Source organism: Macaca fascicularis, chromosome 1 (genome assembly GCF_037993035.2).
Source record: "Macaca fascicularis isolate 582-1 chromosome 1, T2T-MFA8v1.1".
NCBI lineage: Eukaryota > Metazoa > Chordata > Mammalia > Primates > Cercopithecidae > Macaca > Macaca fascicularis.
In genome coordinates, this window is record NC_088375.1 from 82,443,650 (window position 1) to 82,471,599 (window position 27,950).

At 47.3% G+C, this 27,950-nt stretch overlaps 1 protein-coding gene across 11 annotated transcripts in view; it reads left to right on the forward strand.

Moving 5' to 3' along the window:
* Positions 1-27,950, forward strand: part of CNIH3 (cornichon family AMPA receptor auxiliary protein 3) — a 373,524-nt gene that overhangs the window by 190,405 nt on the left and 155,169 nt on the right. For 3 of the 11 annotated variants that reach the window (XM_074037279.1, XM_005540955.5, XM_074037282.1), the window contains exon 1: positions 6,676-7,616. The exons of 6 other annotated variants lie outside the window; for them this stretch is intronic. In XM_074037279.1, coding sequence (XP_073893380.1) covers positions 7,536-7,616 — 81 coding nt within the window. In that variant the 5' untranslated portion in view covers positions 6,676-7,535. Of the gene's footprint in view, positions 1-873; positions 946-6,675; positions 7,617-7,721; positions 8,089-27,950 lie in introns of those variants that run through there. 2 more of the 11 variants (XM_074037284.1, XM_074037287.1) reach the window with 2 other exon arrangements.

Sequence of the window (27,950 nt, forward strand, 5' to 3'; positions counted from 1 at the left end):
ATGGGGGAAGATACCGGTTAGGAGATACTCTCGAATTTTGTGCTAAATGAAGCATCTGGTCAGATTTTCCTGTGGGCAGAATGGGATGAGTGATGGGGCAGGAGGAGGCTCACAGCCCACTTAACTGAGCTTGCCACGAATCCAAAGGCATTCCCCTTTATGCTTTGACCATTTATCTGGTGGATGCTTGAGGGTAGGGTGGAGACAGGACTGTAAGGGGAGAGCAGATAGGAGATAGGGTTGGAAAAAGCTTCATGATAAACCAGGTCTTGAGTTGTGTGTGTACACTTTACAGATAGTCCCCGACTTATGACTGTTCATCTTAAGATTTTTCAACTTCAACTTCACAATGGTGCCAAAGCAATACACATTCAATAGATATTATATTTCAAATACCCATAAAATCATTCTGTTTTTCACTTTTGATGCAGCATTTAATAAATGACATGAGATATTCAATACTTTGTTATAAAATAGGCTTTGTGTTGGATGATTTTGCCCAATTGTAGGCTAATGTAAGTGTTCGGAGCACATTTAAGGTAGGTTAGGCTAAGTTATAACGTGTGATAGGTTCGATGTATTAAATGCATTTTGATGTACACTATTTTCAATTTACAAAGGGTTTATTGGGATGTAACCCTATCATTAGGAGCATCTGCGATACGGTTTGGTTCTGTGTTCCCACCCAGATCTCATCTTGAATTGTAATCTCCACATGTCGAGGGATGAATCTGGTGAGAGATGACTGGATCATGGGGGTGGTTCTCCCCCTGCTATTCTCCTTGTGAGTTCTCACACGATCTGATGGTTTAAAAGTGTTCGGCAACTCCCCCCTCATTCTCTCTCTCTTTCTCTCTCCTGCTGCCATGCAAGATGTGCCTTGCTTCCCCATTGCCTTCTGCTGTGATTGTAAGTTTCCTGAGGCCTCCCCAGCCATGCTGAACTGTGAGTCAATGAATTCTCTTTCCTTTATAAATAACCCAGTCTCAGGTAGTGTCTTTATAGCAGTGTGAAAACAGACTAATACAAACTGTATTTGCCTTCACCTTCAATAAACAGAGGTATTGCTATATATTAGGAAAAGGCAGAAAATCAAAACTAATTTATGTATAACAACTCAGGAGGAGCAGGAATAGGTTAAGAATAGGTCAGGAAAACATGGAACATTCAGGCTTACTTACAAGCAGAGAAAAAGTGTGATGTAATTTGCCTTAGGTTGCCACTTTGTCTATGAACTTTCCCTGATCATACTAACCCCAAAGCACTGTCTCTCTTATACACCAAGTTGTCAGCACAACTTGGGGCCCCTGGAAATTGTATTAGGCTGTTGGTAACAGAAAACCTGACTATAGCAATATAGGAAAAATGTGAACTGGCTGTTCAAAAGCTGCTCAAACCCCGCTTCCTTTGCCTTTCTATTTTATAAAGGCTGAAATGAGAAAACATTCACCTTTTCAGAATCACTTGCAACTAGGTAGTGGTGGCCAAATGTCAGAGTTCTGGCCAATGAGATGTAGCAGATCTCTGGAGAGGGCTTCCTTTACTCTTCCCCAAAAGTTATGCCTTCAGACTGGGAGAACAAAATCCACATACTGAGGCTAGCAAGTCAGGAAGGCAAAAGAGCTTGAGACATTAATAGTGTCTTGGCGCTGCTACACTGGCCATAAACTGATTATCTCAATTTCCTGTCACACCAGGATCCCTACCCCCATTAAACCATGGCATCAGTTAAGAATTGTGTTCACCCATAAGTAACAGAATGCCTTACTTCTATAGGTTAAAAAAAATGAGAAGTTTTATTGTTTCTTTCAACAAGAAGTCAGGGAATAGGAAGGTAAGGCCTGGTAGAGTGGCTTGATCATGTTGTCAGTGACCCTTGCCCTCTGTATCTTCTTAGCTTTCCCTTCTTAATGTGCTGGTGTCCTCCTTATGGTCACAGGATGGCTCTGTACCTCCAGGTATCAGATCTGCGTTTCAGGCAAAAAGAAATATTATCTAAAGAGTTCAAACTGTGTCATATGGCCTCTCCTGGCTGCATGACGGGTGGGGAAAAATATCAGGTAATTGGCTTTTCAATGTCTACAGTAGAGAAAACAATGTAGGTTGGTCACTCCACTCAACATCCATTCCCAATCACCTTCTCCCTTGCCTTCCTCTACTGTGTCACTAGTACTTTTTGATTTTTTAAACACTGCCTTGTGAAGGAATTACTGCCTCACCAATTAGACTAGAAACCTTGTGGATCCCTGACAGTGCCCAGAACTATGGACACTAAAATGTTTTGAAATAACGAGCAGTAACTGCCTGGGGTTCTTATTTTCTGAAGTTTTGCAGTCACCTTGGCCAATATATCGTTCTGTAACTAATAAAACAAGGCAAAGCAGGACCCGGTAAATGGCAAGAAAAGCAGTGGCTGAAAGTCACAGTAGTAGGATAATGGATTCCATTTTTAAATTTGAAATTTTATTTTGATGTAGAGACTCTCAGATGCTGCGCTACAGAATTCAGACCAGTTCTCCCACTGAGCACAACTTACAAAGCTGAATGAAATACAAAAACATCTTCTTGAAAGCATCAAAGACCTAATAAGAGAGTAAGGAATTATTGGGGTCAAAATCTGAGAGTGATTCAGAATCTAGAGGGGTTGGTTTAGCTCTTGGGGCCACTTTTTTTTCTCGGGACATTTCTTACTCTTGAGGAGGTGGCTGAGAGACTGAGTTATGCCTTTAGTATTCTGTGGGGTTAGGGGCAAAAGTCAGAATCCAAGGACCATCAAGGGTTGGGACTTGATAAGCCCTGTGTTTTGACTTGAGATCCAGAAGGACTGTTCCATGTGAGTAAGGCTGAACCAGAAATAAAGCAGCCCTCACACAGACCACAGTTATCTTGGTCATCCTGGAAAATCTCAAATGCTGAATTTGGATTAAGGTAATCCTGGAGCACTAGGCTCCCCTAGACACCTGGCAAAAGAAGTTGAAAATCCCCCCTAGAGAAAGATAACATCATTTTAGGCCTCAAATGCCTGTAAGAAAATTTTTCAAAACAAGGTTGGCACAGTAAAAATCTAGTAGATGGATAAGAAGGGAGGACTTCATAAACAAGAACCAGCAGAAACAAAAGATCAGATCGGTCCCAAAGGGACTCAAAATTCTTGAATTCTTAAATTTTCCTTTGATATTATCTCATTGTTTTCATGTCATGAAATTTTATACAGTATAGTTACAACAATGAAAAGAAATGAGCTATATAAAATAAAAAGCAAAAAAAAAAAAAAAAAAAAAAAAAACCAGCTAGAAAGAAATATACCAGGATCGTGTTGGTGGTATCTGACAGCAGCAAACTGTGGTGTTTATCTTTTTCATTTTTATATTTTCCAAATTATTTTATATTTTGGAGACAGGATCTTGCTTTGTCACCCAAGCTGGGGTGCAGTGGCATGATCACAGCTCACTGTGCCTCGACCTCTTGGGCTCAAACAATCCTCTGGCCTCAGCCTCCCGAGTAGCTGAGACTACAGGTGCGCACCACCATGCCTGGCTAATTTTATTTTAATTTTTGTAGAGACAGGGTCTTAATTATGTTGCCCAAGCTGATCGTGAACTCCTGACCTCAAGGAATCCACCCGCCTCAGCCTCCCAAAGTGCTGAGATTACAGGTGTGAGCCACGGTGCCTGGCCTCCAAATTTTCTTTAATGACAATTTATACTAGAAGAAATACTTATGTAAAAGAGAAAGCAACATAGGGTATAACCCAGAGCAGGGCTAGATTTGTAGGCATTCAACTTCTACAGCTGTCCAGGGTCTTGTGCTCAGAAGGGCCTCATGCTTGGCTTAATGCTCTGCTGTTGCTGTCTTGAAATTCTTAATTTTTAAACAAGAAGCTTGATATAGTTTGGGTATTTGTCCCTGCCCAAATCTCATGTTGAAATGTAATCTCCAGTGTTGGAGGTGGGGCCTGGGGGGAGGTGTCTGGGTCATGGGGGTGGATCCCTCATGGTTTCCTGCTGTCCTTGCAATAAAGAGAGTGTTCTTGCAACATCTGGTTATTTAGATGTGTGTGGCACTTCCCCACAACCCTCTCTTGCTCTTGCTTTTGCCATGTGACATGCCTGCTCCTGCTTCACCTTCCACCATGAATATAAGCACCCCTGAGGCCTTCCCCAAAGCCGAGCAGATACTGGTGCCATGCAGAACCGTGAGCGAGTTCAACTTGTTTTCTTTATAAAGTACTCGGCCTCTGTTTTTTTAAGACAGGGTCTGACTGTTGCCTAGGCTGGAGTACAGTGGCATGAACACAGCTCACTGCACCCTTGACCTCCTGGGCTCAAGCAATACTCTCACTTCAGCCCTGCAAGAAGCTGGGACTACAGGTGCATGCCACCATACCTGGCTAATTTTTATATTTTTTGTAGAGATGGGGTTTCTGCCATGTTGCCCAGGCTGGTCTCAAATACCTAAGCTCAGGTGATCTGCCCATCTTGCCCTCCCCAAGTACTGGGATTACAGGCGTGAGCCACCACGCCTGGCCAGGTATTTCTTTACAGCAATGCGAGAACGGCCTAATACAAAGTCCCACATTTTCATTTGCACTTGGCTCTCCAAAGTATGTAGCCAGTCCTGACCCAGAGGCAATAAAATGTTGATCAATTCATTGCTCTGGTCAACAGTCTCTGGATTTGCTCTAGTTTCTCCACTTCTCACTGAAAGGCATCTAGTTTCCAAACTGGAGGGAGATATGAGGCCAGGCACTGTGGTGCACACCTATAATCCCAGCACTTTGGGAGGCCAAGGCTGGAGGATTGCTTGAGGTCAGGAGTTTGGGACCAGCCTGGCCATATATTGAGACCTATGTCTGCAAACAAAACAAAACAAAAATTATCTGGGTGTGGTGGTGCATGCCTGTAGTCCTAGCCAGGAGTTTGAGGCTGCAGTGAGCTATGATAGCACCACTGCACTCCAGCCTGGGCAACACAGCAAGACTCTGTCTTCAAAAAAATAAAATAAAATAAATTGAAGGGTGGGGCATGGTGGCTCACGCCTGTAATACCAGCACTTTGGGAGGCCGAGGTGGGTAGATCACGAGGTCAAGAGATCGAGACCATCCTGGCCAACATGGTGAAACCCTGTCTTTACTAAAAATACAAAGATTAGCTGGGTGTGGTGGTGAGCGCCTGTAGTCCCAGCTACTCAGGAGGCCGAGGCAGGAGAATTGCTTGAACCCGGGAGGCAGAGGTTGCAGTGAGCCGAGATCATGCCACTGCACTCCAGCCTGGCAACAAAGTGAAACTCCATCTCATAAATAAATAAATAAATAAATAAATAAATAAATTGAAGATGTGGCCAAACAGCTGCAGGAATGTTGGGGCACAGTAGAAAGAACCCAGGATTAGCAGTCTGCAGACAGGATTCCAGTTCTGTCACTAGAAAGCTGTATCTCTAGCTTGCTGGAATTCATCCCTTCCAGCTCTCAAGGCATCGGAATCACAGCTGTGAACAGGAAAGCTAGCACACCAGAGTCAGAATCAAGCAATAGTTATTTATCTAGTTCCCACCCTGTGCAAGGTACCGGGTGCTCTAAGATTCACTCCAATCCATGAGGTGCGTCTAGTCTTTCACCGAGATTTGCCAGTGGTCTTTCAGGGTATTTCTCCTTGCTTTCTGGATCTGATGACTTATCTGAAACTGAAGTTCTATCTGGAATGACTGGACCTCTGTCACTGCAGTGTCAGAAATCTCTTGCAAAGTAAGCATGGTGAACTTCAAGATGCTGGGCCACTAGGGGAAAGGGTGCAATTAATAATCCCTACCACTTATTGGATGTATACCAAGTGCCAGGCTGTGTGCTAGGTTTTTTGCTTGTGTTCCCTTTTAATCCTTTGAAATGGCTTGACTCTACTCTTATTTATGTTTTTCTGATAAGGAAACTAGGGATTAAAGAGGTTAGGTGCCGAGGAGCTGGAAAACGGTCTACTTCCCAAAGCATCCTCTTGACAATTCCACTAGACTACCACCAATACCACCGAGCCCTCGTTGCTTCCTCTTCAGCTCAGAATAGTCCATCAAGTCCACGTTTCCCTAATCCCAAGGTCGGATGGCTGAGTAGGATAGAGAATGCAACGGAAGGACGCTAATGGAGAATTTTGCAGGGTCTGGGAGCAGAGCAGTAAACGCTGCCCTAAGCACTGAGTATGCTACAGTTTGGTAAAATCCACCCAAGCAGCTTTGGGATCCAAGGCTTGTACTGTATCCCCAACCAACACTAGGCAACGCCCCAAGTCCTCACACTTCCCACTCCGATAGGCGAAACTGCAAGAACCGGGAGGGGCGGCTGCCGCGTTTAGGCGCGAGGCACACACCATACCCTTCCGCAGCTTCCCACCTCCTCCAGACGCACGTGTTTAAAGAGTCCCTGCTCCAACCGGTCCCGCCCCACCTCCGCTCGGCCTCCAGCCCTGCCAGTACTGCTGGCTTCAAGTTTCCTCCAAGAGGCGGGCGCGCACAGCTGCAGTGGCGGCGGCAGCGGCCACCAAGCGTCCGGCCGCGCTTCGCCACCCACCTTTCTTTAGCTCCCGGCACTGCAGTCTCCGCCCGCCGAGGAGGGCGCGCTCAGTGGAGCAGGAGTCCAGGGTGGGGCGCTGAGAGGAGGGAATCCCGGGTCACACCGCTACAGTTCTCGCAGTGGCAGAGGCGGCGGCGGCGGCAGCGGCAGCAGCAGCAGCAGCAGGTGGAGCGAGCTACAGTGCTTGGCCTGAAACCCGCCGCTACAGCCACCCGGGCGGGAGCTGGCCCACTGAGTGGAGCCAGTGCTCACCCCGGCCCGACCCCCGGTTTCCGAGACACTTGGGTTGCCGAGGCCGGCTGGCCAGAGTCGCGGTTGGGGACTGGCGCGCCCGGGAGCGCACGGCTGAGCAGGAAGCCGCGTCTGGGGCGCAGGACCAACTGAGCCTACCTCCTCCCGGCTACCTAAAGACCCCTTCTCTCGGGAAAGAGCGCTGCCGGCGGTGGGATTTGGGAGGAGCTCGGAGGCCGCCCGGGCACCTCGCTGGACACTATCCGTTTGCGCCCCCGTGGCGCTGGAGGGTCCGGAGAGGAGCGCTCGTCTCTCTTCTGCGGTTTAGTGGCGGAAAGCAGAGAGCTCTTCCTGGGGCGGACGGGACCTCCTCCCTCGGTCCTCCGTGGAGTCCTTGCATCGCTTGTCGTATTGGTCTCGAGGGGCTTACAGCTTGACACTAATTTGCAGGTGTTCGCTGCTGATTTGGTTTCGTCTTCGATTTGGGGACAGTTCCCGCCAACGACACTCGACACACGTTTCCCTGTCTTCGTCGGAGGGCCGGGTCTGGGGTCGCCGGAGCCTGCGGGAATCCAGCGCCTATTTGCTGACCCTCGAGTCGCTCCGCTAGCTGTGCGCCCTCCTGGGCATTAGCCTGGAGAGGAGCGTGCGGACGCGGCCCCTTTGAGGCAGTGCGGTCCTCGAGGGAGGCATTGGGCTCCTAGGGGCTTCTTGGCGTGTGCAGTGGGATTGGGGTCAGCCGGCCATGGCCTTCACTTTCGCTGCGTTCTGCTACATGCTGTCTCTGGTGCTGTGCGCTGCGCTCATCTTCTTCGCCATCTGGCACGTGAGTAACCCGCTTTGGTCTCTCTTCTTTTGCCCCAATTTCGCTAAATTTCCCCTATTTCACCCCACTTTTTCCACCTTGCGGGCGTGGGCGGACCGGGAGGGTGGACTTTCTGCCGCTCCTCTGTCCCGGGGGAGGAGGCAGTTCGCTGCATCCCGCCGGGCGCGCCTTCGGTGCCCTCGCTGGAGTCGGGGGGCCGCTGGTGCCCGGGTGGGACACCCTCTGCAGGGCCCGACCGGGCGTCCCGGGTCCCGGGCCCCGGGGAGTGGCGGCTATAACCACATCTAACTCCTTCCTCTCCCGCTCCCTCCTCTCCTGCGGCAGGAGGCTAAGGAGAAGTGCCGCCGTCGGTCCCGGCAATTAGTCAAGTAGCTATAATAACTAAATATTTAAAATGTCAGCATCTGTGGTGGGTTGCATTTAGACATAATTGGAGACAAAGTGGAAACACGACGGGAGCGCCTTGTAAGAGGTAGGGGGAGGCCGAGCCCGCGGAGAGGAGGGAGACTGGGCGATGGGGGTCGAAGTGGAAGGCGGTGGGGGAAAGGCAAGGAAAAGAAGAGCAAGGAGACGAGGGAGACTGGGGAAGGGTAGGCATCATTAAGGCCGTGGAGGAAAGTCACAAAGAGAGACCGTGGAGAGCGACGACGGTGTCCTCCTCTGCCCTCTTGGCGTCTGAACGTCCGACTCCTGAAGACCCCCTGCAGGTGGCGAACCTCCGCTACGCCCCCAGAGTCCCCAGCCCGCACAAGCTTCATGTCACCCTTCCCGGGGCTATGCCAGGTGGAGGGCAGCCTTGGATCCCAGGTCTTTAGGTGTGGGTGGGAATAGAGGAGCGAAAGCTTCTGAATAGGGGAAGAGAAGTACTGAGAGCGCAAGAGTGCATACGCTGGTCCTCTCAAAGACAATACAGCATTTAGCGAGTGCATGCAACTCTCAAGGCTTTCTTCACTGAAGTTGTTTAAGCCCCTTATCCTCACCCTCAGAGGGCTGGTGGGAAGAATGGCCAAGGCCAAATGTTTAGAAGGAGCATCCCAGTGCATAATTTCCCACCTTTAACAGCTTTGCCCTGCCCAGAGTCTAGGTGACAGGGAAGAACCCTGAGACGAATTCCTGGAGGCATGGTTCTGGTGAGCATCAGAGACTCTCATACAGTGGGGATGCCCCAAAATGAAGACGTGAAGAAAATTGCAGGGTGCATGAGATGCCCATGTTTTGTGTAAGTGGTTTGCGGAGTGAGAGTTTGTCTTAGAATAGAACTAAGCAGCTAGAGCAGCTCCGGCTACAGGGCTCTGACAGAGAGGAGAGGGGAAACTCGGGGAGGAAGGCGGCTTCCGACCGTGTAACCTTAGGAAAGACCCTTGCTGGCTTCCTTCCACAGCTCTAAAGTGAGAAAATTGACCTGGATGATCGCTAAGCTTTCCTCCATTTTTCAGATTGTGTAAAACCGTGCATCAGTAGACTTAGGAATCGGGGGGTGACAGGGAATTCAAACATAGATATTTGGAGGATGATTTAAAAAAATCTGCTGTTTATAAGTACTGGGATTTTAAACCCTCCCTTCTCTGCTCTGCCAGGCTGGGTCTAATCTGTGGTAGGAAATTGAGACTTGAAGTTGCTGACAGTTCTTAAGGGAAAAGGAAACTTACCTGATTGAGAATAGAAGGAGTACAGATTAGACCCTGCCCAAGCAGTGCAGCAAACCTCTCTAATGTGCTTTAAAGGAACTTCCTCAGCTTCTTTGGATTTGGGGAGTTACTTGCATTCTAGAAGGCCAACTGCTCCCTTTTTTTCTGCAATACCTCATTTGCTGTTTTCTGTTTTTGCCTTGGCCAGAGGGTGTCAGGTACCAGAGAGCTCCCTCAAACTCAGTCTGGCTTGGAGTTCTCTGAACTGGTCCCTGAAGCAGAGCAAGTAACCAGAAAGAATAATTTCCTCTCGTTCAGGGGAAGATGATTAATAATTCAAGAACAGCTTAACTGAGTGGTTTGTGCAGCTAGTTGACATTTGAATGAAAATCAGGTGTTCCCTCATCCAGCATTGGTCTCTGCCCTCCAGTTTCTCAATGCTCAACCCCTTGTCTAGGGGTGGTTGAAATGCAGTCAAATCCCAACTCAGGTTTTATCCAGATTCCTCATGGAAGTGGCAAGATTCTTGTTTCTAATGATGAAAAGAATTTGTGCGTTTTGATTTCACATTACAGTAATAATTTCATAGTCTCAGTCCCTCCTTTCCTAGTCTTTTCCTTCTCTATCTCTTTCCCTCTCTCCAAATCAAACAACCCAAACCCCATCACACTGATTTGGTTCCTGAACATTGAACTGGGAAACCAGAGACACCCTGATTTCTGGGCACGGTTTGTATGTCTGGGTGTTAGTTACATGGTAGTAATTATTTCGACCAAAATTGAGGAGCCTTGGTTTTACGTTAGACTGTTTGCCTTCTTTCCAGCTTCTTACGTTCCTTATGTACTTCTTGATCGGACAAGGCATATTGATTGTGTGGTATGTATCAATACCCCCCAAAATGAATTGGGCACTTAACAACGTATAGCAGTGAAAATGCCTGCCACGCTGCCGTGTCTAGGCTGAAGATATGAAGATGGCATGCTTTTCTTATTGAATTGTACTTACCTACTTAGGGGTAAGGATGGTAGCTACTATGTGTTGGGTGTCTGCTGTAGGACAAATTTTAGGTACTTTACAGAGGATCTCTCAGTCCAGTCGTTTTCCTCCCCTTTCTTCCCACCGGCTGTCTGGGAGCAAGGATGGATGTGGCCAGCCTTTCTTTCAAGTCTTGTTTTTTACTTAGAAAATTTATCTGCATTTGTTTTCCATTGAAAATATTTCAAGTTACCCATTTATTTTATATCAACTACTATTTCTGAGTACATTTATCACATTTGGAAGAAGCAGAAGAAAACTGAGTTTTTCTGTGGCTTTGCATACCCTCAGGCACCTGGCCTCTTACTGCCCAGGCAGCCCTTTAGTCCTCATAACTGACATTTCCCAGATGAGGAAACTGGATCGGAGAGGTCACAAGGTTGCCTAAGGTTGCACAGCTGGTATGTATTGGAGCTGGTATTCATGGACTTGAGCTAGGTCTGTGAGACTCCTAAGCCTAAGCCCTTTCTCTAACTGTAGTCACTATTTTTGGATTCATAACTTAGATAATAATTTATATCCAAAGGATTACCTTTCTCTGTATAAATGAAATTTTAGAGTTGGAATTTCTGATTGTAGTTTTAACAGCAACAGCAACCAGACTCAAGACATACTATATATCCTTAAAGAGGAAGATTCTGTTTATTTGGACTTTCGCTTATAAAATGATACAGGTTCCTTGTCCAAAATTTTGAAAATACAATGATTTGTAATTAAATAAAATAATCACTAATCTTATCTAGAAAAGATTATCTCTTGTGTATTTTAAAAAATTGCATATGGCCCGGCTCAGTGGCTCATGCTTGTAATTCCAGCACTTTGGGAGGTTGAGGCAAGAGGATCATTGAGCCCAGGAGTTTGAGAGCAGCCTAGGCAACATAGTGAGACCCCGTTTCTAAGAAAAAAAAATTGCATGTGGATGTTTAGAAGGAAAAAAAGTGTTCTAAAGGGTTTTTGATGTGAAGTGATGTGTATTTGCAGCCAGTATGAAATGAATGGTGTTTACTCACAAGAGCCTTCCCAGCTCTGCCTTGATTAAGCCTGTTTGCAGCATGTCTCATTTATATAAACCCAGACGAAGCTATTCTTTGAAAAAATCAAAGATTCACTACTGGATTTCAGGTTTTTAGCTTTTGAAGTTTTTATATTTGGAGTCACTGTAAGTTTTGACAATATACAAGTAAAATTAATTCCCAATAAAATTCCCTAGAAAGATCCGATGTACCATCTCATGTTGAAATTTCTTTGGATTCACAGCAGCATTTGCTGTGTGAGGGTTTAAATGGCCCCGGACAGGGATGACATACATATGTACTGAGAGGCAGTGTTTCTAGGGAAGATGTCTTCATGGTGGAGCCTTTTGCGGTTCTACCCTGTCACAGACTCAGCCTCTGGAAATCTAGTAAACATCTCAGTTTCTCAGAGTACCCATCAGGAAACAAAAAATGGGTTTATGTGAAATGGTAGGATGCTTGGGGTTGATAATAAATAGCCTGTATTTTTATGACCCTGCCTTGGCCTACTTAGATGAGGGTACTGCACTCATTGCCAGGTCTTACGTGGTCTCCACTTTTTGTTCTACTTGTGATGCCCCTGTCCTTTCTGGCATCTCACTTTCAGGTGGGATGTCCACAGCTCCAGCCTGCTCCATCCCCCTCTTATCTCCTCCCTCCATCACTGCCCATTGCCCCACAGCCAGAGTGGAAGGAAGCTCCATGAGAGCAGGGACGTTTTCTCCTTTACCATTGTTTCTCCAGAGCCCAGAACAGTGCCTGACACACAGAGACTGTTTGGTATAAATACTCGTAGGACAAATTCTTGTTTCCTTCTGGCTTGACTCATTTCCAGTTGATATAGTGATATGTTTTTGCTGTGTTCACACCCAAATCTCATCTTGAATTGTAGCTCTCATAATTGCCACATGTTGTGGGAAGGATCTGGTGGAAAGTAATTGAATCATGGGGGATGGTTTTTTTCTATGCTGTTCTCATGATAGTGAATAAGTCTCATGAGATCTAATGGTTTTATAAAGGGCAGTTCTCCTGCACATGCTCTCTTGCCTGCCACCATGTAAGACATGCCTTTGCTCCTCCTTCACCTTCTGCCATCCTCTTGAGGCCTCCTCACAGCCATGCTGAACTGTGAGTCCATTAAACTTCTTTTCTTTGTAAATTACCCAGTCTCGGGTATGTCTTAATTAGCAGTGGGAGAACAGATTAATGGTAACTCGTTTCTGATTTGACTTCTGGCTGCTTCTTAAGGACTGCTTTCTAAGTAGTTTGGACAATGTGCATTTTCCCCCATGCCCTGGCACTTTGAAACTTTGGAAGCTAATTATTGCAAAGAAGACTGGCCATTGCCATGGGGTACGGGGCCCTTCTTGATAATAGTGGAGCTGGTTCTCTTTCAGAAGAGTAGGTTGGGAGAAGCACTGGCTGTCCCTGGGGAGAACACCTTCTGGAAAGTGTAATGTCTGGGTTGATGCATGGCACCTTATCCTTGTTTGCACTGCATGCTGCCTTATCCTTGTTTGCATTGCAATAACACCCCCGAAAAAGAAAGCTTACGTCATCATTGTATTTCCACTGCAGTCATGTTAGAGAGGAGACGAGAGGAGAGAAGTATGCAGAATTCGCAGGTCACCTAAAACATTCAGGCACCAGCTCCAATCCCAACTGTTTGGTGAGGTTTCAAGGCCTCACGGGTTGGATATTAGAGACACTAAAGTAACTTGTCTTTGACTTTAGAGTTACTGAACAAACATTAAAGGCAGTGAGTGTTGTGAGGCTCTTGCCAGGCAATTGGAGCTCCCACCTATAGTGGCCCTGAAGCTGTGCCCGGGCCCTTGCCTCACTCTAGCCCCTCTGGCTACCTGGTGCCTTTCCCTTCTGTATATCCACATGGCTCTGCGCTTTGCTCTCTGGACTTGTTTTCTGCTGTGGCTCTCTCTCCCAGTAAGTCTGCAAACAGGTTCCTCTGGGGCATCATTCTTCTGTAGCCATGCTATCTGGATAGTGCCCTTGCCACCTCCTTGTCACCGTCATCTGACTCACTCCTATGGGCCCCTCCACTGGGCACCATTGAGGACTTGGCTCCTGGCCAGTGTCCTGCCCTTGCTGTCCTGCAAGGCGCTGGGTACTGTTGGTTATCTGACCTCCCCTTTGGTGACCACTTCCGTCTTTGTGGTCCCTGGGCCCCCTGACCTGCCTTGGACCTGCCTCTGCAGTGTGAGCTCCCTGTTCTCTACTCCCGTACTCTGCTGCCCCAGGGGTTCTTGGGCCTCCTTTGAGTGTGGCTTTTCCTTCTTCTCTCAACGCATCGCTCCTCTAGGATTTCATTCCTCCTCTGTGTCATCACCCCTCATCATCTACCACTTAGCTCCTGCTGCTGCTCTCCACTGCTGCATCCTCTGTTTCCTGTCGCTCCTGTAGTGGATGCCTCAGTCTCCCAGGAATCCACTCTCTTCCCTCTCTTCTCTCACCCCAGGTACCCGGGAGCTGCTGGGACCCACGTGGATGCATGGTTTGACCTTAGCTGGTCTCAGTATTGCCTCCTAACTCTTCAGTGGGATGTGAGTCAGTTCCTTCAGCTTCCACAACACTGTTCTAGATTGTTGTCATTTTCTCAGAGCCCCCTGGAGCTCCCCAGACTGTCCCCCACCCCCGACCTCCTCTGAGCAGGTGACTTTACTTCCAGCTCACAGACAAGATAGAGATGATCAGACAGGGATGCCTCAGGACCCTGCCCCTCCCCAGACTTCTGATTAATGATTTATCTTTCCTTCTGGGACTCAGAACAGCGAAGTCTGTCCTCATCTGAGGCCACTTCCTCCCCTCCTAGTTATCTGTGGACATTGCTCCACCACTTTTCCCCACCTGTCTGTGTCTTCAGCCACTGCCCTTTGCAGGTCCACCCATCCCCACCCCTGGCAGATTCAAAGGCTGTGGTGCCTCTGAGCTGCAGACAAGCCTTTGGTCCCCAGGCCTTCTAGATGCTGCTCAACCTCTCTTCCTTTGCAGAGCGGTTTTGTCTCACCACATCCTGCCTGCCATCGCCTCTTTGGATTCTTACATCAGACACTCAGAAACCGCGGAGACTAATAAAACAAAGCCCTCTGCATCCACCACTCAGAATTGGCAAGTGTCAGCATTTTGCTATTTGTGTATCTTTTCTCTTTTCCAAAGACACTTGTTTCCTTTCTGGCTACCTGGCTTGTGCCCCCGCCCCTTCTCAGCCCAGCACTTGATGAGGACACCCGTGGTCTCCTGTGGCAATCTCTGGGCACCATTTAGTGCTTATCTTGGCCTCTCCATGGCTTTGAGACTGCTGTCCGCATCTTCTTTGCAACTGTTTTCAAATGTTGTTTTTCTGGGACCCTGTTTCTCCTCCATCTCCCCTGTGGGTTCTTCTTTCTGCACCTTCCTTTTCAAGTTGGTAGTTTCCTGCCCTCCCAGACCTGTCCCCTGACACTGACCCGGGTGTCCATGGGGCCACCTGCCCCATGCCCCACAGTTGGATCCCATCTGAACTTGTCTTCATGCCCTCCTCACTCCTCACAGACCCAGTGGGTTTAGTCTCCACCCAGGGACCCTCTCCATCCCATCTGCTCCTTCTGTAGTCACCAGCCATGTCTGTCCCCTCCCTTCCATGACTCCCATCCTTGCCTTGGTTCAGGCCCCCATTTGCTGTTTCTCAGAGCATCGTGTTTCCTTCCAAGCTGGCCTCCTTGGTTATCATCTCTCCTGGACTAATTCTCCCCACACATGGCTACCAAGAGTGATCTAATACCTGAAAGGATCCTTCCATGTTATTCCCAGACTAAAGCTTTTACTGGTTTCTCTCGTTTTCAAAGTTTAGAGGGCTGGGAGGACCAGGTCCCAGTTAACTGTTTAGCCACATTTTGCATTTTCTGTGTTCCAGATATCCTCACCTTCTTGCAGTTCCCAAATGGGCTGTTCTGTCTCCCTGGAATGCTGTTGCCCACTTCATTCTTCACCTGACTGGCTCTGCTGCAGCCTTTGTCCTCTAGGAAGCCCCATTCTCCCTGGCGATCTGAGTCCACTTGTCCTTTGCACCTGTCCCCAGGTCTTGAGTTCCACTGTTGTATTTGTCTCTGTGCTTGGATTATAAGCTTCTAGGGGGCAGAAACTGCTGCCCTCACTTGTGGCCTCAGTGTCCAGCCTGGGGCAGTATGGTGGGAACTCAGTGATTTCCGTTAAATAAGTTAAGGATCTGGATAATTTATTACAGCCAGATTAAGCTTGATAGACTCTCCTTGACAGACAGAAAGAAATGAATACTTTCCCAGACTTACCTGGTTATGACAATCATCTGGATGCTTATTACAAATGCATATTTTTGGCTGTGCGTGGTGGCTCATGCCTGTAATCCCAGCACTTTGGGAGGCCAAGGCAGGTGGATCACGAGGTCAGGAGATAGACACTGTCATGGCTAATACGGTGAAACCCCATCTCTACTAAAAATACAAAAAACAAAACAAAACAAAAAATTAAAATTAGCTGGGTGTGGTGGTGGGTACCTGTAGTCCCAGCTACTTGGGATGCTGAGGCAGGAGAATGGCGTGAACCCGGGAGATAGAGCTTGCAGTGAGCCAAGATTGCACCACTGCACTCCAGCCTGGGCTACAGAGCGAGACTCTCAAAAAAATAAAAAAGCACATTTTTGGGCTTTGCTGAAGGCCCATGGAATCCTAGGCTTGGTGGCTTGTCTCTGTGTGAGGGAGGCTCACTGAGCTTCAGTCCAGAATTAGATGGAGGGGAGATGGTAGATGGCTCCCTTAACTTAAAAAAAATTTGTTGTAAAATACATGTCTGACATTTACTTTTTTAAAACCATTTTTAAGTATACAGCTTAATGGCACTAAGTACATTCACATTGTTGTGTAACCATCACTACCGTCCATCTCCAGAACTTTTTCCCTTCCCAAACAGAAACTCGGTGCCCATTAAACAGTAACTCCCCATTCTCTCCTCCCCAAGCCCCTGGCCACCACCATTCTACCTTGTCTCTCTAAACTGATCTACTTCTAGATACCACGTATAAGTGGAATCATACAGTATTTGTCCTCCTGTGATTGGCTTATTTTACTCAGCATAATGTCTTCCAGGTTCATCATATTGTAGCCTGTGTTAGCATTTCTCTCCTTTTTAAGGTTAAGTAATATTCTGTAAACCAAAAATAAAACTCAAAGTCCCCCCTAACCATCTGAATGGGCTCCCTCCTTGGCCAGGGCACTCGAAAGTTAACCTGAAGTTTTAGGCCATGAGGGGACGGGAGGGTGGGACATGTGTCATTATGCCCTCCTCCCTTTTGGAATTCAGGGAACACCAGCTAGCATTTAGCATCAACACAGACCTTAAGTCTGTTAAGCAATATTTACAGTCTGTTCTCTCTGAAGCCTGCTACCTGTCAATCAGAAAAAATTTAACTCTACCCAGAACCTGGAAATCGCCCCAATCACCTGCTGCCACCACTTTGAGTTGTCAAAGGCAACTTTGAGTTGCCTTTCTGGACTGAAGCAATGTGTATATATTTTTTTCTTTTCCTATCAAGAAAGAGTCTTGCTCTATCACCCAGGCTGGAGTGCAGTGGCGTGATCTTGGCTCACTGTAACCTCTGCCTCCTGGGTTCAAGCAATTTTCCTGCCTCAGCCTCCTGAGTAGCTGGGATTACAGGTGCCTGCCACCACACCTGGCTAATTTTTTTGTATGTTTAATAGAGACGGGGTTTACCATGTTGGCCAGGGTGGTCTTGAACTCCTGAACCCATGATCTGCCTGCCTCAGCCTCCCAAAGTGCTGGGATTACACGCCTGTGCCACCACGCCCGGCTGCAATGTATGTCTTAAATGTATTTGATTGATACCTCATGTCTCCCTAAAATATGTAAAACCAAGTTGCACCCTGACCACCTTAGGCACGTGTTCTCAGGATCTCCTGAGGGCTGTGTCATGGGCCGTGGCACTCATATTTGGCTCAGAATAAATCTCTTCAAATATTTTACAGAATTGGACTCTTTCTGTTGACAGTTCCGTTGTATGGATAGACTACATTTTGTTCACCCCTTTGTCGATAAACACCGGGTTGCTTCTGCCTTTTGGCTGTAGTGGATAATGCTTCTGTGAATGTGGGTGTACGAGTATCCAGGGGCTTGAGTCCCTGCCTCCAGTTCTTTTGTGTATGTATTCAGAGGTGCAATTGCTGGATTGAGTGCTCAATATTTAATTTTTTGTGGCTCCTGTGATCTCACAGGCAGAAACTCTTGGTCCTCAGTCTTTGCTGCACAGACTCTCTGCTCTTTCTTGACCCTCTGGCCTGTGATGGTTGCTGTCTCTTTGCTATCCTCTCTAGACTAGAGCAACACCCGGACCTAGGTTCATGCATTTGTTTAAATATCTGGTCTGTTTTACTACATTTCTTAGAACCTTCACGTCTTATAAGTAAAAACAAAATAGTTATAAAATCTCTATTTAAGTTTTTGCATTAAGCTGTAGTTGTGAGAAGTTATAAATGGTCCTTAAACAGAGATTTTGTTGAAGACAACTCTTGGTCTTTGCCAGGGAGCTTGCCTCATGATTACAGTCGTTTCTTCCAGAGGATTTCACCAGGAAGGGAGCAGCGGTGTTTCCCATGATTTTAGGGCTGTGAATGTTTTTGGCTTTGCGAGAACTGAGGAATGCACCTGCCATTAAGCACAAAGGGCATCTTGCCAAGAATTTTGTAGTACTTTATTAAAACCTTATTTGTATTTCTGCTCTCAAATCAGTGCAAAGGGTTAGCACTTCCATGGTTGAGGAGGAGAGAGTGTGGACCAGGCGGCCTTACCAGTGCTGCAGAGGAGCTGAAGTCTTACGCTTCCATATTTGCCCCTAACCTGGGGGCTGTTGGGGGTATGGAAATGAAGTAGGTTGTTAGCTCACTGGGAGACAATTTTGGGGGATGATTTATTTTTTAATGTTTTTCAGCTTCCTTGAGTCACAAAAGTGATTTAATAAACAACCAGATTTCTAAAAAGGTAGTTTCTCTCTCACACATGTACACAATTACCACCACAACAAAAAATTCCATAGCAATGCACATCCCACACTTACCTGGCCATATATTTTGTGGGGGATAGGATTTGCTTTTCTTTTTCCTCCTGGGGTAAGGGTGGGAGTTGGAGAATGCTTATGGGCCCATTTGCGGTTAGCACTCTTTGGGCTGAATGCCTTAATGGGAACAATTAATCACACATTTATTCAACCATCATTTGCTTCTGACCATCCCAAGCCTTCTGGCCAAGGGCTCCCAACTCTGTTTTCGTGGTTGCTTGGGAGTGTAATTAACACCCGAAATTGCCTTCAGGTGAGTGAGGTGGGTGGTTTCTGCCCTTGAGATATGCTGTCTGGCCAGAATGGAACTGTAATTTCTGATCCTTTGAGGTGTCTGTAAAAACCAAGGTGCAGGGCAGGCGCGGTGGCTCACACCTGTAATCCCAGCACTTTGGGAGGCTGAGGCGGGTGGATCATGAGGTCAAGAGATTGAGACCAGCCTGGCCAACATAGTGAAGCCCCATCTCTACTAAAAATACAAAAATTAGCCAGTCATGGTGGTGGGTGCCCATAATCCCAGCTACTTGGGAGGCTGAGGCAGGAGAATCACTTGAACCCAGGAGGCGGAGGTTGGTTGCAGTGAGCCGAGATCGCGCCACTGCACTCTAGCCTGGGTGACAGAGCAAGACTCTGTCTCAAAACAACAACAACAAAACCAAAGGTGCGTGCCCAGGACATGGGGATGACAGAATGACCCACTGATTCCCTTTTCACTGGATCCTTTCATCCTAGCAAGGGAGGAATGGCAGGCCATGCCACCGTGAATCCACCTAGTGTTCCTCTCCATTCATTAGCTTTCCCGTTCATATTCTTTCAAGGTTTTGGTTTCCCATTTGAACTCAGCTCCCACCACTGCTCAGTGGCTTCTCTGGGCTGTCTGGCTGGTTCAGAAGTCTGTGGTTGTTGGTAGTCCCTGGCATTAGGGATTTCCCAGGCCTTGCTTATTCTTTCTTTCTTTTCTCTCATTTCCTTTTCCCTCTTCTTCATCTTCCCTTCTTTCTCCCTCTTTCTCTTTTGCCCTCCTTTTATTTCTTCTCTTGTGCATACATCTTAGATCTGTGGAGGCGACACAATATTACTTAGCCTAGCTGGTGGCCCTAGGACTGGGAAGTAAGCTGACACCACCTCCCACCTCCACAGCGTCTTGAACAGTGGGCTGACATTTCCAGAGCATCAGTCTTAGGTATATTTTCTGGTTTTGTGTTCGCATGGTCCATTTTGACTCTGGGATGCAGCTCTCCTGCTGGGGAAAAATGCAGGGGAGGAAAGCGGTGTCTTGGCACTAACTACTTTTTTTTTCTTATTGGCAACTGATTCATGAACTCTAAAAAAAGAGTTGATAGCAACATAGCCAGCTAACTGTAGCAGCCCAGATGGTCCCCTATATAATAGAGACATTTGTATCTTGGATTAAAAAAAATTTAACTGTGTTCTGTGAACCTTTTTAAGAAAAAGGAGTTAGTAACTGCATTCCAGAGTTGTGGCTGTGGAAATAGCCAAATGATTAGGTAGTTCCCTGGCATGCAAAGAGTAGGAAATAGGACTTGGGAGGTCCAGGGCCAGGAAATAAGGGGAGACATATTGCGAGGGCACTGCCCTGCATTGTCCATAGGTCTGAGATAACCCACTCGCGAGTGGGGCACAGGGAGAGAGGTCCTGTTTGAACACATGTGCATGTGGATGTGGATGAGGAGCTACATATCCGGGCTTCTGTGTGTCCCCACGGCTACTGCAAACTGGGAGCCTTTAGAGCAGGTATAGGCAGACCGGGGTGGAAGAGAACACATTGTGTCAGTAGCTTCTAAATTCTACACTGAACAGATACATAGGTTATTCTGCTTCCTTTCTCTGTGGTCATTGGGAAATGGTGCAGGCCACATTCTGCTACAGTGAATCCCATATCTAGCAGAATCTCATTGTTATTGTCTTATGTCATCAGCACACCTTTGGTTGGAGCTCGGACGTCCTTGTCCGATGGGGTTCTAATTGCGGTGGTCATTTCACAAGAGGATTGAGTAGGAGGGTAGGTCTGGGAAGGGATTTAGAGGAGCCACTGGGTTGCAATGTGTGAGGGCGGGGTGGGGTGGTGATGAGAGGTGGTCTCCCAGATCGTGTGAAATCATCTGGAGCTGGGAACTGGACCAGATGCTATGGGATTTCAAGCCTCTCAGTCATTACGAGACCATGACTTATCCTGGAATAATTTTTTTGCAGGTTCCGGAGAGTGATGGGGAATTGAGCCAAGGCCAGCCAAGCATATGTGCTGACTGGAGGAAAATGTGTTCAGTTTTGACATCCTTTCCTCTTATTGGCTGGTAGTTTTAGTACCAAAAGTCATGCCCTAGAAAGGGGCTGGCAGCGAATGGGACTGGTGGTGCTGCTGAGGGGCACTCCTTAGCAAACCTCTCTGTCTTAGCAAACCTCCCTGCATCCCCCTGGACCTTTTGTTTCCTTGTGTGTGAAATGAAGGAGCTGGATGAAGTGATCTCTAAGATCCTACCAGTCCCCAACTGCTGTGGTTCTCTACTGCTTGCTCCCTGCCCCTTATTCTTTTGTCTTTCTCCTGTTGTAGTTTGTCTCTTGATAGGTTTCCTGGGTATGAGGTGTCAGGTTTCTCAGTAAGGAATATATCAGTTAAGATTCTTTTTTTTTTTTTTTTTTTTTTTTGAGAGAAGGTTTCGCTCTGTCGCCCAGGCTGGAATGCAGTGGCGTGATCTCTGTTCACTGCAACTTCTGCCTCCCGGGTTCAAGTGATTCTCCCATCTCAGCCTGCCAAGTAACTGGGACCACAGGTGCCCACCACCACGCCCAGCAAATTTTTGTATTTTTTGTAGAGATGGGGTTTTGCCATGTTGCCCAGGCTGATCTTGAATTCCTGGGCTCAAGTGATCTGCCCGCCTCGGCCTCCCAAAGTGCTCCCAGAGCCCTCCCAAAGGGCTTACAGGCATGAGCCACCAGGACTGGCAGTTAAGATTCTTAGAAATCAGTTCTGGTCATAGTAACCAAAAAGGGGATTTATGGGAAGGGAATTGGAGTCCTCATAAAATGGATGGAAGTCCAGAAAACAAGGCTTGAAACAATAGAATAACCAGATTTAGATCTCCGTCTTTGAATCACTCTGAACTTCTAAGGCTGAGCTGGGTGAGTGCTGCCTGTTGGCTGTACACAGTGGGAACTAGAAGTATGGCAGGGTGTCCAGGCATCCTTTTAATCTCTCCAGTGGAAGTACGGGCCCCTGGATTATCCCCTCATCAGGACTGCACTCAGTGGGAGAATTCTCCAGAGGAAGTCAGACTGGTGTAGAAGTGTGGCATAAATGTGGGTGACCAAAAAATGCCAGATAATCACTGCCTGGGTTCTTTGGTTTAATTTTTTTTAGCTTGTCACCTTGCCTGTATTCAGGGAAAGCAAGATTTTCTCTAAAGTCAAGATTAACTTCTTGGTACCACAGACTCTTTGATGTGTTATCCATGTGAGCTGCAGAAAAACATCTTATTTCTCGCCCTTCTCAGCTTGATGAGGAGCAGCTGTGGTCTGGCAGGGAGGATGGATTTACTGGATTTGTGGCCCTGAACATGTTTCCCTGCAAGGGGATGACTAGCCACCGCCCCTTAGGAAACTCTCCACTTCTCATGAAGACATCCCATGGCCGTGGAGGCAGAGCAACATGGTTCCATGCACGTGTTTGTCCTTCTGAGTCTGCAGCTTTCACAGAGTCCTCTTGGATGAGGGCTTCGCAGGACTTTAGCAGAGCATGTGCTCACTTGGAAGGAACAACGGTTGTGTGAATTAAGAATAAGGAAAAAGGGGCTGGGCGTGGTGGCTCACGCCTGTAATCCCAGCACTTTGGGAGGTCAAGGCAGGTGGATCATGAGGTCAAGAGTTTGAGACCAGCCTGGCCAACATAGTGAAACCCTGTCTCTACTACAAATACAAAAATTAGCTGGGCGTGGTGGCACATACCTGTAGTCCCAGCTACTCGGGAGGCTGAGGCAGGAGAATTGCTTGAACCTGGGAGGCGGAAGTTGCAGTGAGCCGAGGTTGTGCCACTGCACTTCAGCCTGGGCAACAGATTGAGACTCTGTCTCAAAAGAAAAAAGATAAAAAAAGAATAAGAAAAAAAAAAAAGGTTTTTGTTTTTGTTTTTTTTTTTTGCTAGCTTGATGTCTCCCAGTCAGTGCAGGCCCAAATTCTAGAGGATAAATGGTAAAGTGAAACCTAGCTCTTCCTTTCCTTTTCTTCTTACTGTCCCCCATGGTGCATAAGCTCCCTGCCTCCCAACTCCCTCCTCTTCCTGAGAAATGTGCCCCTGCCCAGTTACCCTGCATCTAGTCTGTGTTGAGCAGAAGTACTCAATTTCACATCCCCACTTCACACCAAGCCAGGGTGGAGGCCCCTCTTCGGCCTTACCTGCACCACTTAATGTGCCCTGCTGCATCCCCACCAGGAGATGCTCACTCATAATTAGCAAAGTTGGCAGCTTCCAGCACTCTTTGGAGAATAAGTTGTTTTGCTCCATAAATGGGAAGCAGCATCCATTGTCTCACGAGAGGTGTGTGAGTCCGTTTTCACACTGCTATAAAGAACTACCTGAGACTGGGTAATTTATAAAGAACAGGTTTAATTGGCTCACAGTTCCGCATGGCTGGAGAGGCCTCAGGAATCTTATAATCATGGCAGAAGGTGAAGGGGAAGCAAGGCACATCTTCCATGGTGGTAGGACGAAAGAGAGTGAGGAGGGGAACTGCCCTAAACACTTTTAAACCATGAGATCTTGTGAGAACTCACTCACTATCATGAGAACAGTGTGGGGGAATCTGAGCCCATGATCCAATCACCTCCCACCAGGCCCCTCCCACGACACGTGGGGATTACTATTTGAGATGAGATTTGGGTGGGGACACAGAGCCAAACCCTATCAAGGGGAGAGGTGATATGGCTCAGAGCTATGCTGTGTGCTGGCACCTCTGTTAAAATGAGTTTCTTAAAGGAGCCAAATAAAGTTTGGTGTGGTAAGATTATTAAAATCAACAGAGAAATGACTGTAGGAATAGCAAGCATTTTCAAGAAGTGAGTCCTGCTGAGCAACAGGGAGGAAAATAAAGTGCCGGGGGCTGTGCTGGGACAGGGATGCTGACTCAGACCTCACAGCACAGCTGAGCCGGCCTTGGCCTTGGACATGAGCAGTCAGCCCACAGTGTGAAAAAGTTTGGTTGTTTCTGAGACCTACTTCTTAGCTTAGTCCATATATTCGTTCAGTTTTTCCTTCCTTTCTTCCTTTGTTAGAGACAGGGTCTTGCTTTGTTGCCTGGGCTAGAGAGCAGTGGTGTAATCATAGCTCGCTGTCACCTTGAACTCCTGGGCTCAACTGGGCTCAAGCATTCCTCCTGCCTCAGCCTCCTGAGTAGCTGGGATTGAGGAGAGAAACCGTTTCTCTTACTGTCTCCTGTCTCTGAAGAGGAGAAGAAAGTAAAAGGTGACAAACAACAGGAATGAAGTCAGTAGCAAGACCAGCCGGTGCCGCTGATGACCAGGTCTGAGGTGAAACGATTAACCCCCGACTCTAACCACATGTGCTCTCAATCTATCACGACCCTTTCACGTGGAACCCCTTAGAGTTGTAAGCCCTTAAAAGGGCCAGGAACTCTGTCTTCGGGGAGCTCGGCTCTTAAGACGCAAGTCTGCCGATGCTCCCAGCCAAATAAAAACCTCTTCCTTCTTTAATCCGGTGTCTGAGAAGTTTTGTCTGTGGCTCGTCCTGCTACAGGATTACAGGTATGTGCCACCACACCCAGCTAATTTTTTTTTCTTTCTTTCTAGAGATGGGCGGGGGCGGGTCTCACTCCGTTGCCCAGGCTGGTCTTGAACTCCTGGCTTCAAGCAATCCTCCTGCCTTGGCCTCCCAAAGCACTGGGATTACGGGCATGAACCCTCTTTTTTATATCAAAATACCAAGTGGAATGTTTCATTCAAGAAAACAAAAATCAACAATACAATGAGCCAAAACCCAAGACAGTAAAACTACGTCTGGGGTCAAGGGCTTAACCAGGAGCAGCTGTGGCACCCCGTTGTTAGAAGCGTTGATTGCTCTGTGTTGGCACACCAGGTCTTAGCTGATGGCATCATCCTGGTAATGGGGTTGGGTTGGGTGAGTTCGGTTTACCATTTGCAGATTTATTTTCTTTTAATTTGACTACATTGATGAAAGAGGATAGAGTCATATAATCACATAGTCCTAGAATCCTGACACCTAAAGGGACCTATGATCCCCTGGTTCTGTCGTCTCATTTGGAAATGAGGATACTTTAACACAGAGAGGTAGGTGACTTGGCCGAGATCATGGCCTATTCAGGACGAAGCCCAGAGGGGAATTCTGTTTCCTAGTTACCAGACCGGCGTCCAATCCCAGGAGCTTTCATTAGACAAGCTAGTGTCCTTTATAGCAACATAAATAAACAAAAACTTGATCTTTTTGAGCTATGCTGTGTGCTGGCATCTCTGTTAAAATGAGTTCCTTAAAGGAGCCAAATAAAGTTTGATGTGGCAAAATTGTTAAAGGAGTCAAATAAAGTTTGGTGTAGTTACTTGGTCTTTACAGCTGTGTGTACTTAGTGTTCCTACTTCCTCCACAACGCATAATTGGATTTTGTGGCATTGGTTGTTTTCTGGATGGGCTGAAGGAGAAAGACATTGATTGAATTAAAAAAAGGTACACATATAATATTCAGCCAATCTCCATGTTTAAGATATTGCTTAGCCCTGAGGAAGATGTGAATTAGAGGTTTGCTTTAAGATTTTTATTTATCTATTATCTATTTACGGTATCTAATATCTATCATCTATCTGTTTTTGAGAGATGCATTCTTTTGCTTTTTCTTTTTTTGAGACGGAGTCTCGTGTGGTCGCCTGGGCTGGAGTGCAATGGCGTGATCTCGGCTCATTGCAACCTCGGCCTCCCGGGTTCAAGCGATTCTCCTGCCTCAGCCTCCCGACTAGCTGGGATTACAGGCGCACGCTACCATGCCTGGCTAATTTGTTTTTTGTAGTTTTAGTAGAGACAGGGTTTTCACTATGTTGTCCAGGCTGGTCTCGAACTCCTGACCTCATGATCCACCCACCTCAGCCTCCCAAAGTGCTGGGATTACAGGCATGAACCACCACACCCAGCAAGAGATTCTTTACTTGTGAGCAGATGTTTCTGTCTGAGAGGTCCCCGCACACACATGCAGCCCTAATTCAGAGTTGTGAGACAGGCAATGTGCTGCACCTTGATGCCAGTCTCCAACCCCCCAACCCCACAGGTCAGTTCTCCTGTCTCTGGGTTGCATTCTTGAACTGTCAAACAAGGGGCAAAACAGTTGCTTCAGCCTCCCGATGTTCTGAGTTGGCAGGGTCACCCTCTCTCCTGCCTCAACATAGCAAGATGAAGGTCGTGCATTTTCAGGAGCTGTTTAGCACTGGCCTCCTGACTTGCCTTCAGAAGATCTTTGTTAACCAACAAAACCATACCCTTTCTCCCTTTGTCATAGTGTTGTCTGGCTCAGTACAGTCTCACAGGAATGGGTCATGAGCAAGGGAATGGCTGTCTTATTACTAAGTGGCCAGTTGAGGTCTTGTTGCTCACAGGGTTAGAATGTTACGAATATCACCAGCCACTCAGCTGGGTAGAGGCAGAGCACTGTGGTACTGTCTCTTTGGGTGACCTCTCGAGGCCCTTTCTATCCTCTCAGTGATCCCTTGGCCAGTCAACATCTTCTGTCTGTACCTCACACCCCCCAGACCCCCTGTCTGGCACTCCCTCTCTGCCAGTGGCACCTGTGACCCTTGCCTTGCAGAAGACAGATTTGCTGTGGCTTCAATACTTTTAAAATTGATGAATAAGAAAAGTAAAATTAAGCAAATGGGCATTTCCTGTTTATAATGTCTCCAATATAGAAAGCCTGCTTTTGAGTGTAACTGAAATATTTCCTGCCCTAACAATAAAAGAAAGAAAAGGCCCATGCAGCGAGATAGAAGAATGCCTTGTGGCCGTGCCTGTGAGCAGGTGCCAACATCCTAGAGACTCGGCAGGGTTAGCCTGCATCTTCCACTCCAGATTCCTTAGTGGCTGACCCGGCCCTTGGATGGCTTTACAGCCTGCCCACCCAGGGAGAGGCCGGGCAGTGTCAACAGAGGATGCAGGTGAAGAGTTGAACACCATGGGGAGATTCCCAAGGGACAAGGGATGTTGACAGGGTTTTGGCCCAGCCCCTGCCTCCAGAATCAGCCTTTTTCAGGGGCCTCCAGAAGGCTCTGTGGATACCCCTGAGTCCGTCACACCAGGATGCGCATCCTGACAGGTGGATTCTCTTGTGGTTCATTCTTCCCCATGCCATGTCAGACCTGAGCTTCTGAATTTGGGCTCTAGAACTCTCCTCTGGTTTGCCTTTCCTGACTTTACCAGCAGTGCCATAACATTCTGGGCGCCAGTTTCCTGCTCTGTAAAAGGAAAGGTGGCAGGGTTAGTGGTTCCCATAGCTGGCACATCCCTGGATATTATCTCTCAGGAAGCCTTACGTGGGTTCAGGACTCTGAATTTTTAGCTCCCAAGTGATTAGAACATGCAGGTAGCATTAGGAAGCTTCAGGAAGCATTGGCCACGGGATCTCTCCAACATTGCATGATACTCTGTCTTATCCTCTCATGATCCTGCTCTAGGACCTCGCATTAAATGAAGTTCATCACCTTGTCAATACTTTATACTTGATGTCACCTCTGTACCTGGAACATGCCATTATTTATTTGCAGTTCTACTTTTTACCAATCCATATTTCCAATTTCCTTCCTCCTCCAGGAAGTTTCTCATGATTTGCTTCTTACCTGCCAGTTTCCCTTTTGTCTGGGGTCTCCTGTACATCCTCTAGGTAGTGTGTATCTCTCACTGTGGAAAATGAGCCTTACTGTTTTGCTCAGAAAGTGTATTCTTATGGTGGTTTGGTCTGCAAATTCTCTTTCCATGATAGGAAGGTAAATTCCTGAGTAGCCTTCTCCCCTCCCGGCAAGGAGCCCAGGGTCATGGGAGGCTCAGTGCATACTATTGACCTTTGAGCTCTCTCTTCCATAGGAAATCGACAGACACAGCCTAGCATTCTCTTCAAGTGGATTTTCAGATACAAGAAGCCCCATTACCTGATGATGATGTGATTCAGACCTGGATGGGGTCCTCATGTCCCTCTCCTCCTTCAGGCCTTAAAGGAGATATGGCTGAAAAGGAGCAACCCCGTGTCTGTCTTGTGAGCCCTCTTAGGGGCCTGCTGGCCCCACCCCCACAAGCTTGAAAATAATGGAAAATCTTGAGTTCCTTCAAGGAAAATTCCAAGTACCTAGCTAGCCTTGAAAAGTAAAGGAACAGCCTGATAAGCAAGAAGGTGATAATAACTTAAAACAATAGCCAAGGAAATTAGAGCCAGAACCTGTTTGGTTCCCTATAGAAACTAAAGATAACATCTTAACATATGTGCCTGAGTTGTTTTTCAGAAACCTGGACCCCTACCAGATGGAAAATGCCATCCGCTGGCAGGTA